At 43.4% G+C, this 12,525-nt stretch overlaps 1 protein-coding gene across 2 annotated transcripts in view; it reads right to left on the bottom strand.

Moving 5' to 3' along the window:
• Window positions 1–12,525, bottom strand: part of insrb (insulin receptor b) — a 77,892-nt gene that overhangs the window by 14,085 nt on the left and 51,282 nt on the right. For both annotated transcript variants that reach the window (XM_041041031.1, XM_041041032.1), the window contains 9 exons: window positions 9,623–9,831; window positions 9,381–9,502; window positions 3,722–3,861; window positions 3,448–3,592; window positions 3,127–3,341; window positions 2,859–2,985; window positions 2,432–2,682; window positions 1,539–1,706; window positions 1,219–1,417 (listed from right to left, as the gene is read on the bottom strand). In XM_041041031.1, coding sequence (XP_040896965.1) covers window positions 1,219–1,417; window positions 1,539–1,706; window positions 2,432–2,682; window positions 2,859–2,985; window positions 3,127–3,341; window positions 3,448–3,592; window positions 3,722–3,861; window positions 9,381–9,502; window positions 9,623–9,831 — 1,576 coding nt within the window. The remainder of the gene's footprint in view (window positions 1–1,218; window positions 1,418–1,538; window positions 1,707–2,431; window positions 2,683–2,858; window positions 2,986–3,126; window positions 3,342–3,447; window positions 3,593–3,721; window positions 3,862–9,380; window positions 9,503–9,622; window positions 9,832–12,525) is intronic.

Raw genomic sequence — 12,525 nt, 5'->3', positions numbered from 1 at the left:
CTCATTCACTATACAGGTGTGAGACTTGAGTTAATGCTGAACAAATACTTGATCAGTTAAGAGAAAAATACAAAGCTTCCTGCATCTCTTTGCGAGATGGAAAAAGAGAGCATGAGTTTTCTTTTATGTACGGAGCTGACCTTGGCCAATTCAGCGGCGTGGGTTCAAAATGCAGCTGAGGTGTGTGTGAGTTTGGGTGTTTGTGTGTGTTCAAATGGCAGTCCGCATGACTGCACCCCTGACTGGCATGAATGATAATGGGCACAGTAATCACTCCCCTAGGGAAGCAGAGGGAGAGACTATGTGTGTTTGTGTCAGGCAAGAGGGTAGGGGCACTGGGGTACAGACAATCAGCAACTCCCACCCTAAGCCCCTCACAGCAGTGCCCAGAACAAAAACAAGGGTCTATATAGGCCCCCCCAACCCCCCCCCCCACACACACACACACGGATGGACGAGACAAAGTTGGCACAGAGTCTAAGACGCAGATCATGTTGGTTGAGACAAAAGAAGGGTGATGTAGTCTGGACAGAGGGGCTCCAGTGTTGCTGCTGCATGGCCACAAACCACACAAGATGCTCCTCTTGGTGCCACTGTAACTCTTAATGTGCTTAGTTTTGAATGTAAACAAGCTTCGTAAACAAGTACACATTTAGTATTAATTGTGACCAGACTGCTGTACAGTGCTTTAGTGTGGCCACTGTAACAAGAAAGAAGCTTAAATTTGGCCTGTACTTCTTTGTTTTCGTGGTCATAAACATACCCTTGCTATTGTGATTACTGATTTGTTATTTTAGCATGTTTCAGACTGTATTGAACATTAAACACATAAAGACAAATTTTTTGGTGGTGGTGCAGAGTTTTTTGACTTCTTCGTGAAAAAACTGGTCTGAAAGAAAACATTTCAAAATACAAACTGTCAAAATTCTGATTTTGCTGGGATCGAGACTCTGAATCATCTGCTGACGCCTCATTAAGTCATCTGTGCTAGCAAAGAAGAAAAGAGAAAGTAGGAGCTTGAAGAACTTTTTGGGGGGAACTCAAAGTGACTAAAGTCACTAATGATCTCAGTAAACTTGTCATAGTTACAATAATAAAATGAACAACAGTAAAAGTGAAATAAATTGTATTACTGTTAATTTTAAACAATAGTGCTACTCAAATTTCTAGACCCTGTATCATGAACTGTAACATTTAATTACAATCCAAGACATATACCTGCTCTCAAAGACTTCATTGTGGAGGTAGTTCTCGAAGGTCTTGCGGTACTCTATCTCCTCCTGCTCCTTCTTTAGCTGGCTGTCTGTCTTGGGGCAGTCACAGCACCCGCCCCCTGAGGGGGGCTCAGCAGTGTGGTTCCACTTCTGCTCATCCTCACTGTCCAGGTGGGTCGGGGTACGAGACGGCAGCTTCATTCCTGGGCAGGACAAAGAGGTGTGAGGGAGAGCCAAAGAAACAAATGTGAAATGATCAGCAGATGATTTGTTTGCAAACAGTTCCATGGGCAGACTCAAATGCCACAGCCTGCGGATACTGACCTTGCAGGCAGTAGTCAAACTTGTAGAGGTCGCTGTCCTCAGGCTGCTTGCGACAGATGACACGGTAGTGGGTAATGTTGCCATTGGGACTGGTTGGAGTTTTCCACTTCAGGATGATCTGGGAGGAGGAGTTGGAGGAGGACATGGGGTCTAGAGGCACTGAGGGCTCTAAGGAGGAAGACAGCAAGACAATAGTAAGGACAGAATGGGCACTGTATGACATTAGGATTCGTCCATACCGACTTTAGCCCTAGTGAAAAACACAGACCGCTCATTCATTTCAAAGAGACGGGGCACTGGAAAACATCATCCGACAAGGTGCCGTGTTAACCAATCAAATAAATACAAGTGTGGATTTCTGGTGAATAACAAGCTGTAACAAGAAGCTTTTTACCTCGCCATCGTCGCAAAACCAGATAAAATGATTCATACCATATTATTTTTATGATTTATAACTGAATAAATTAATCATTTCATCACTTCATCATTGCTTATCATTTCCAGAACTTGTGGAGTCAGGGTTAGGGTTCTTGACTGTCTGTGGCACTACTGTATAGTGAAATGATTTGATTAAGTCCCTGTTTTGTTTGCACATCTATGTGCATGTGTGTTGTGGGGACTCTGTTCACATTCCTAGCAGGATTTCTCTTTGTTCCTATGATTGACAGCTGGTGGCGGTAACAAGCCAAGAAACACAGTGATGCCCAGGAAAAGGTGGGAAGGAAGAAGACTGCTACCACGCAAACATAGATGTAAACAATGCAGGTTGAAAATATGGAAAACGTGCTGCAAGTGATTTATGAAGAAGGAAACGCATTCAGCATGTTTGTTATGCCTCAAAGGCACAGCACAGTGTGGTGTGGTGAGTGACACTGAATGTAAACAGAACTCACTGGAGGCATTGGTACGGACGTAGATGATCTCACTCTTGGCTCCATGAACCTGGTGCTCATCAGATGCAGACAGTTGGGTTTTAACCATGATGGCATACTGGGTCCAGGGCTTCAATGGTCGGATTAGGTGCCCCGGATCCTCCGCCTTCTTGACATCCGTGGAACGGGATGGAGGATCAACATCAGCAATTGCCCAGCTGTTAGAGCCACACGCGTCCTGGCCATCAAACTCTGTCACATTCTTATTCGGCCTATAGCAGATGGAAGGGAAGTGGTCAGAGAGAGTGAACCAGCTACTCAGAGTCAGCTTCAGATTGAAATCCTCTAACTTTTGATATGTTTGCTCAATGTGGCTAATTGCTACAATATAACTTTAGTATGTTTTATGATATGGTTTGAAAAAGAAAAATCTTTGTCTAATACTTACGCTTCTTTATAGAGAACCATAAATCCCAGCAGGTCTCTAAAATCTAAGGGCCAAAAGGGCTCCCACCTCAACATAATCATGTTTGATGTGGTCTTGATCAGAGTGAATTTCAGCAGCTTGGTCTCGCCTACAGGACAAAAACATAGGATAGGAAAAGAGAAGTGAACAGTTGAACTTCAACACATTACTGCTTCTGCTTTTGAGGTACAGGCAAAACCATTATGGTTTTAACCAAAGTGGTTAAAAATGACAATCAAAGTCTTCTTACACGAGGCTTGGTCCCCATTGTTGCGTACAGCTATGTCATTCTTTTGGTTGCGCTCCTTGGCTCCCGTTACCTCCTCCATCTTTCTGATTTCAGACATGCAAAGTTTGGAGTTATAATGGAAGAATGTACGGCCACGCTGGATGGTCAGGTTGTGCTTGGACCAATCCCACAGTTCTCGTAGGTTCTGGTTGTCCAGCGCGTAGAAGGCATAAATACTAAGAGAGACAGGGGGAAGACACATAAAGAAATTAAATACAATGTAGGATACCCTGTTTGTTTAAAACAATATCCCTGGAGAGAAGAGGAGAGGAGAGGACTTACTCTGTCTCAAGATGCTCCCCTCTGATGATGTGTAGTTTGCGGAGGAAGGAGAGAGAAACCAGGGCGTATGCTCTGCGAACAGTCAGGTAGCCTGTGATCTCCTCTAACTGGCCCAAACTTGCTTCCAACTCAGCAGCTATGTTATCTGTGAGGAGATAGACAGTTGGTCATTTATAGTTCTCTATAAATAGCCACTAGGTGATGGCAGAAGACAGGGAGATGGTCATATAAAGACAAATAGGCACAGGAGTAGCTGAGGTGTGGTAGTACTTACTCCCTCCTCGAATCTTGATGATCAAATTGCCTTGGAGAACAGTACAGCCTCTCAGGGCCTGGGCTGAAGTTACAGAGTCAATCGTCTTATTTCCCATACACAGTTTAGGACACAGGCCTTCACACGGTGAACAGGTCAACCTACACACACAAAGATACAAACACACTTTAGGGTCATCAACACAACATCAACATTCTAATGAATGAGGTGAGGTGTGTTTCTCATGAAAAAAAAAACTTTGTTGTTAATGCAGTAATTATTGGCAGAGAGCCTTATACAGATCAATACAGCAAAGCAGGGACATTATATGCAGTTAATCAAAATGGGATTACACTGCTCAATACATCCCAAAGCTGCAAAACAACTAAGGCTGCAATGTTCATGCGAGCCAACAACCGATGTCACAATCATTTCTAACATGACAAGCTAAGTGTCTGGACACTAGGAGACATCATGGAAATACTCCAGAGCAACACCCTCAGTGGAAGAAAACAACAACCTAGTTTCTAAGGGAAGAAAACCAAAAAATACCATAAATGTTTCTGCGTGCAGATATCAGAAATGGAATGGAGCAGGACTGAATGGTATGAGGCAGGAATGCTCAGTGACGCACTGGTGTGGCGTGGGTTGGGACCGGGAATGACATGGCATATTCAAACAACAAGGCTGAATCTGTTGAGAGGAATTTGACTGATATACATTTCTTCTACTTTCTGGAATCTCTTCCCTCTAAATGCAGGCAGATATCTAGCCTAATATTTAAGTATGTGATGTGCTTAATCTTATTTTTACCTCCTTCCTTCCTGAGAAAATAAACTACCTAAAAATCAGCACTACAGAGTGTATGGTTTCACAAACTCTCGAACAGAACCTTGCAGTCCAACGAATGAGCTCTGATGTATTCAGAGGTGAATCTGTATAATTCTCTCAATTAATTTGTTAAGTCCCATAATGAATCCATAGGCTTTTAGGAGAAGAATTAGATTATGCAATCTCTCATCCATATCTGAGCCTCTTTCATTTTTATTAGCACTGCGCAATAGAGGGGAGAGCTTTCTCATCCTTTGCTTCAATGACTTCTGTCGCACATGCAACACACGCGCACGCACGGATGCACAATCACAGACAACAAAAACAGCATGACTGAAACACCAGCTGCAGTTCCCAACAGGCTTTCCTCTGTCTCTCTCTCTCTCTCTCTCTCTCTCTCTCTCCCTGTCTCAGCTCTATGAGTTGCGTCCTCTCCCTGCAAACATGTGCCTGTGCACGTAATCACATACACACACACACACACACATTCACTCTGAGCAATGAGGCCTTGATAGTGCTGCCTTTCAGGAAATTCATTCTCAAAAGGCAGGCCTTGTCTAGCAAGCAGCCGGGTACACGCCACAGAGAGAAAAGAGAACCGACGCTTCATTCACAAATGAGCACTATTTTTTTGAAGCCCTCTCGAAAGAACATAATCCCTCTCTTTAATTCCACTTCCAGCCTTGACATCCCTAACCACAAAGGGCTGCCTTACACATAAACTAAAATGCTTTATTTTGGCTGGTGGGCGACCTCAACATATAGCTCCTAACACCACGGAATGACAGCTTTCCCCACACACCCACCCACCAGCGTTTGTCTAACGGGCTGCTTTAAAGTGAGGTGACCATGCAACAGAGACATGAAAGTTGGGTCAAAGTTTTCTACTTTCTTTAAAAATCGATCTATAAATCAGAGGAGGGCAAGGAACGACACTGGACCATCAGAGTGGATTTTGAAGCAGTCTGATCAGAGTTGAGGTGACAATGACATCAAACAGCAGCGTTAACAGGCACCTTTATAAAGCAGCCCCTGTGCCCAGGGAGCAGCTAACAAAGCATGCTGTTGTTCACTGTGGGGCCCATTGCAAGCTCTGCATGAACTGCCATTTGTAAGCTCACCCTGTTTTAATTCTATGTTTATGCAACTCTTATTATAATCCCCCTCTCCAGGAACAACGCACACACACACACACACACACACACACACACACACACACACACACACACACACACACACACACACAGAAGTGCACACTCTTATCCAAATCGTGCCTCTACTTTCCCCCGAAAAAGCTAGGCTGCACTATAGATGCCATTCACCATAGTGACATGCAACACTTACTCCCAGGGGTGATGTTTGGGTCCTTGTCTGGCTTTTCCTGTCCACCCTCAGAGCGCCAAATGACCCATTACATACATACACCTGGCTTCTCCTAGTTTCCATCTTATCAAGCTCTTAATAATTTACATCATTCAGAGACCAAATCATTGTTTCCCCTCTATGACTACTGTACGAGTGGAAACTCAATGTAATGATCTCTCCGGAACAACAGCGAGAAGAGAAACTCTAGGATATTTTGTGTGTGTCTCTCTCTCTCTCTCTCTTTTCTTCCACATGGAAAATCGCATATTCAGCTTCTCAAAAGTAACGCTCTAGTTGCAGTGTAGAAAGAGAGAATGTTTTGGGCCGTTGTACTGAAAAACACAGACACACAGGCAGACAGGCTGGGTCCAACGGCAGCTCTTAAAGGGACAGTGTTTATCTGTCCGGCTGAACTCTGTGACTCCAGGGTCTGCTAGAACCATCTAGAACAGAGGCCGCAGCTGACGCTTGGGTTTGGTTTTGGGCCGTGTGAGTGCACACTTACACACACACGGACACAGAGCTGTACTACTGTGCTGTCACAGCTTCCAGGAAAAATGAGCAAACTCTTTTCATACAGTAGATGTGAGGGACAGCCAAATGTCAAGAGAGCACAGCTACCTGTCTGAAGAGACAAGGAGAGACAGAGGAGGCAGCCACAATGTGTAGAATTTAAAGGTACATGATTAAAATATGGTAAAGCACACTCTTTCTTCAAAAACATCTCAAACGGTTCACCTCACAGTTCTACATTCATGAGACACTTGATCTTGTAGTGACAACTGGCTCCTCAAAATATTAATTCTTGTTGTTTGTATATATACTCATTACTTTGCATTGTAAATATTCAAACTAACATTATATATGCTCAAATTTGGATAATACTACATAAGGATATCAAAGGGAGGTATTTTACTATCCAACAGAAAAACCATGATGTAAACCTTTGGGTTTCCATTTTTGCTACTGTGGAACATCCTTACTCCTTTTCAGTCCTCACTGGTGTGTGTGAGTGTGTGTGTGTGTGTGTGTTTTTTTTACAAAGTGTGTCGTCTGCCTGCCTATCTGGGCGTGTGTATGTCTGTCTGGGTGTAGCTTCTGCCTGGTTCAGCCATTGTGATGACGCTTCTTCTTGCTATAAGCAAACCATAGCAGAAAAGCACACATACACACACATACAGAGGCCCTGATGTTGCAAGTGCAACAGAAACCCAATGGAAAAGAAAAGTCTTGTTTATCACATAATGTGACATATATCTCTGTGCACGCACGCACACATCAACAAAAACACACACACACACACACATATATATAAAGGATGGCATTCTGTCTTATGCCTCAGGGTGTATGACTGAGACTTAAAGCAATGTTCTTTTCTGTCTAAGCACCTGATAATCCCTGCAGGCTGGCAGCATGCAAGGGAAAGTCAATCTCTCTCTTACAGACACAAACACAAACACAAACACACACAAACACACACACAAAATACATTTCTAGAAAGTCATTTTGGGTTGAAATGTCCTTACCATTTCCGCTGAGTGTACTAAAGGTTCTGTGCACGTGTGTGTTATTTACTTAATAAATACATCTATATATACCATATACACCTCTATCTGTACACAGTGGACATTTCCCTCAGCCTGCACCTGGAAAAAGTAACTCGACCACTCGACACTTTGGTGGGAACAAGTTAATGTTGTCAGGAACACGTTCTGTGCACATAAACACTCAAATGCATGTATGCCCACGCGCATACAAATATATGCACACACAAATACACACATCCACACATACAGGTACACCATAAACACAAACACCATCAATCATCCAGCCACCTGTGGATTCACGCAGACATCTCCAGCACACAACCTGCTCTTATAAGAACAAACTCAGATACACCTCTCTGTGCTTCTTTTCACTCACTCTTCATCTGTCTTTCTTCTACACAAATTATTCTCAACCAACAAAAATGCTCTAATACCAGCAAAGACTTCTGTAATAGCTTAAAAACACAACGCTGCTTCTTCTTAGTATGTGGCTTGGCATGTAATAATGTTTTTTAAACTACAGACTATCCTGGCAGCTCTTGTCATAGCTGTTTTGTCAGATTTGCCTAGCCCAGACAACAGGGGTGATTCATACATCATGTTTCTACTGGAAAATGTTTTATCCTCATTGCCCAAACGTATGTATGTGTTTTGAAAGCATGCAAACAGTAGTGGTTTCAAAACACACACTTGGCAGCAACAGCTACAGGGGCTAAATAAGGAAGCTAGTGATGTTCCTCTACCCCACTTTACTATAAGTAAGAAAGCTAAATAAGGTCATGCCCTTGCATGTTGCACAAGCAGACAAAGCTGTGAGCTAAACAGGACCAGGTGAGGTGTAGACAGTTTTTTTTAGGGTGGTTTTACATCCAATGCACTTGGCTGTCACTTTTATGTGGGAGGTTCGATATGCTTACGATATGCTTATTATTTCACACAAAATAATCTTGTGTGAACCACTCAACCAGACTAAGTAAACAGGTCCCAGACAGACTGTAAAGCTGAGCTCAGGTTACTACTGAATAATCCTTTCAATAGGAAAATAATTGGCTGTTGGGTACATAAAGACCCAGTCACATTATTTCACTCCAGTGCACCCTTGCAGGCTGTTTCCAAAATAATCAGCACTTGTATGATTCAAAAAGTTGCTCCATGCTGACAGAAAGTGTTTTTGTAGGTAACACAAAATGAGCAGCACAAGTTAAAAAAATATGCATATAGTCTGCATACTTAAATGCTTACAAAACTTTTTATAAACTGCTGTGGAAAACGTTTTGTTCTTTTATGTCATATATATCATAATTGTATTCATTTGTGCCATTTTGTGGTCTTTTCTGAATACTAGGCAGTAGCAATAAAGAGAGAGTATGACCTTCTACTAAATAATAAGAACGTTAGCTCATGGGCTTTACAGTATTCACACTAGCTGACTGTTCGTATAACTGACGCTGTACTTAATAAGAATAAGAACATACAAAATAAGGCATGCAGCTTAACGTGAAATATTTGAAATAATCATACTGATTGTCCGCAATGACACAAATTAATTGTGAGCCTATGTGTTATTTCCAGCACTGCTTAGGGTAAATAAGACAAGCAGAGGAGCAGCTGATGTTTTGCCCTTTTCTTTGCTCATCTACTGCGTCTCTTCAGAATTTGTTCCCACCAACCCAGCCGCTTCTCCACACAAGAGAGACTTTCCACAGGGGAAAAATACTTCTTCCTTTCTGTCTGATCAACTTCCAAATGCCATCATCTCTTGTGTGCAAATGTTATTGAGTGTGTTCAGTGACCACAATCTACTTGATTTGTTGACGGTGACAGTTACATCTCTGATCATGTAATGATGGGCCACCATCATTAACACGGCAGTGTTGATGGTGGCAATAAAGGTGTGTGTGTGTGTGTGCATGTGTGTGTGTGTCAGCCAGACGCACGTAGTGGAGTTTATAGTGGTGTATCCAGAAGGACACTCTGGAATACAGGCCCCATTATGGATGACATATTCATGGCAGCCTGACTCCCGATCCTGATTCATCTTGCACTGGTTGTGGAGATCCTGGATTTGAAAACAAAAACAACACATGTAAAACATGTTTGTTTACAGTAGTGCATGAGTTTACAGTGTCTGTGCTAAATATTATATGAGTTCACTTTAAGAATTCCAGTAATTACCAACCTGGCAGAAAGAGAAGCTGACGCAGCGCCAGCCCCTGAAGACATAGTATCCAGGAGGACATTTCTCCACACAGGTGTTCCCATACTGGAGGTTCCTGCAGGCCACACAGCTACTCGCGTTGCCTGGCTCAGAACAGCCGCCCAGGCACTGGTCATGGCAGCACTGGCCCTGGAGGCTACACGCACCATGCTTACAGTTGTCCAAGCACACTGAGGAGAAGGAGAAGGAGAGGAGAAAAGAGAAAAAGGTGATTAATATCAGGTTTGCCATGTTGTTTTTTATTCTGGCCCCCTGTAGTATTTTCATTTGACTGGCATTACACGGCATTTGGAGATGAGTTGGAGCAGTTGGACAAAACAAAACACCAAATATAAACAGCATGGGGCTGTGCGTAGGCAGGGATATTTCTCTCCATCGCTCCGTCTCACAAAACATTAAAACAAGAAGGGAAATGGCCACCAAGTGGTGGTTTGCCCTGATCTGAGAGCAAGGAGGGAGTGCACGTACACACATGAACATGGCTGAATGTACTATAAAGAGGTGGTTTCTCAGCTAGGCCTTTTGGCTCCTTATTGCCATTTAAATGTGTTACTGGTATGGGTGTTCCAGCAGAAAATGGGAACGGTGTACTGACATCAGGAACAGCACAGTCCTGTGACTGAAAAACTTATGACCCTTATGAAAAGGTCAAACTAATGTAAAAAAAAAATCAGACAGAAAAGATCAGTGATTTCCTTGCTGGGTGATGGATTGCTGGCTCTGATATTTACATCACTAACTTTGTTTCCAATAGAATGAGCTCCCCCTCTGTTTTAAGTGGTTGCATGTTACACTGCGATATCACTGTTCACCCAGTAGTGGCAGTCTGGAGTTCAATGGAAACAACTTTAATTGCAAGTAGGCTAAACACTGCATGTCACTGTCTCATGTTAGGTTTGTCAGGTCATTTGACCTTTTGAGAAACAGCATTTGGTCAAAGAACCTCAATTGTGTGTCAGTTGTGATTGGATTAGCAGTCAGGTTTGACCTATGCCCTGTAATGATCTAATAAACTAACTGTTATTGCCTTGTCAGTGAGCCAGAAGAGACTGATCAGATTTCACCTTATACCAGGCACTGACCGGGTGCAAACAGGATAGGGACTCACCATAAGTCACAGGTTGGTAAGTAACTACCGCGACTGTAAGTTCATTTTTAGTCTAGTATCCACTTTGGCAGGTAAAAAACATCTAAAGTGTCTAAAATGACATATTGGCTCATAAAATAATCAAGCCTTTTGTATTTATCAGCCACTCACACCTTTAGATGACAAAGTAAGATTACAGTCTTGATTTTCAATTAGTGAACATGTTAAAACACCTACACGGCAATCAGAGTTTCAAACATCTAACGTCTTGGAAACAGCTTAATATTTAGGCCATATCTGACATCCGACTGGGCTTCCTCCTCATGACCCCTTGTGTTAATGGCCGTCTCTCACCATATTTCTCACTATACTGTCAGCTTTGATATCATGTGCTAATTGAACCAAAGAGTGTCGGGGCAAGAAGCAGATCTAGGTCAAATAACAAGCTATGACCATTTCTAAGATTTTATAAGTCTACTTTTCCTAACTTATCCTTACTATAAACAGAGTTAAAATCAGAATCAAAGAAGAAGCACAATCACGGTTCCCTAGCAGCTACAAAATTGGAAGAGACAGTGTTAAGAGCCGGGCATCACACTGTTAAATAGGTGAAATGTGCAATGAGGGCACAGTATGCTCGCCTTTGTGGTATGCCACTTCTGTGAGGACATCACATGAGCTCTCACTGCCAAGGATACAACTAGGACCCCCCCCCCCCCCTGCATGGGAGGGCTGCCCATTTTGCTGCCTGAGTAAAAGCAGAGAGGACATACGGGGTTGTGGCAGGGGGAGAAGAGGGATGGGATAATGAATTTAAAAGAAAGAACAATGACAAAAGGGACAGGAGGTCAAAACTGCAGAGAGGGAGACTGCCTAATGTAGAAAAAACATCATTTCTGACCTTCTGGGGTAGTTCATGCAGGGGTCGCTCCACTGCATTTTCTTTACTATGAGCTAGTTAACCCACCACTGCACACAGTCGTCCCTGACCCACAGAGAAAAATGCATAGCTCTTCTCCAGCCCTCCCCCTCTCCTCTGTCTGTTCTGTGTGTACATGCTGTGACCACGGCATCGCATAGCAAAGCAGGGAGGGCTGAGATAGCTCCGCAATCCAGCTCCAGGCTGATGATCCATGCCAGAGTGCTGCTCCAGCCCAAGATCCACCCTCAGCCTCAGCCAATGTGTTCGCTGGCTGGGGGAGGCAGCCATTCAATGGCCTCTTCCATGTTGGGAGGAGAGACGCCCAGGGTTAACCCTGGCCTTGCTGGGGCAGACAGGGGGCAGACGCAGCTAAGGAGCCAGCATGCCTGGGAAGATGAATCTACTGCTGCTGTTTTGGGTCAATTACAATGAGCTTAAGACTTGAGCGAGGCCAAAATAGATAGGATCAAATCCATTTAAGACATACTCATGAACTGTTGTTTACATCCCTGTGTTAACAGCAACATGTAATAAATCAGTGCACTACCCTGTTATTTCATTTTATCTTGTAGTTATTTTTTTCATTCATCCTTACATCAAGTATATTTAGCGATTTACCCTTTTTCTCTCCTGTTTCTATCAGATCCCAGCACAGTGGTCTCAGCAGGGAACACTACAGCAGAATAACACCACTACTGCAGCAGCATTATTCCCCATTCTGCTCACGCTAGCGTTGGGCTATACAAGCTAGCTGCTGTGCCAAACATGCTCCAGTCAGCTCACTCATTCATCCCCTCCTCCTGCTCCACTGTCCTCTTCTCTATCCCTCCTCTCCACCACAGCCTCACCCTGCCC

The sequence above is a fragment of the Toxotes jaculatrix genome, chromosome 6 (genome assembly GCF_017976425.1).
Source record: "Toxotes jaculatrix isolate fToxJac2 chromosome 6, fToxJac2.pri, whole genome shotgun sequence".
Lineage (NCBI taxonomy): Eukaryota > Metazoa > Chordata > Actinopteri > Toxotidae > Toxotes > Toxotes jaculatrix.
The sequence above is the reverse complement of the archived record's forward strand: the minus strand, read 5'-3'. Positions and strand labels throughout refer to the sequence as shown.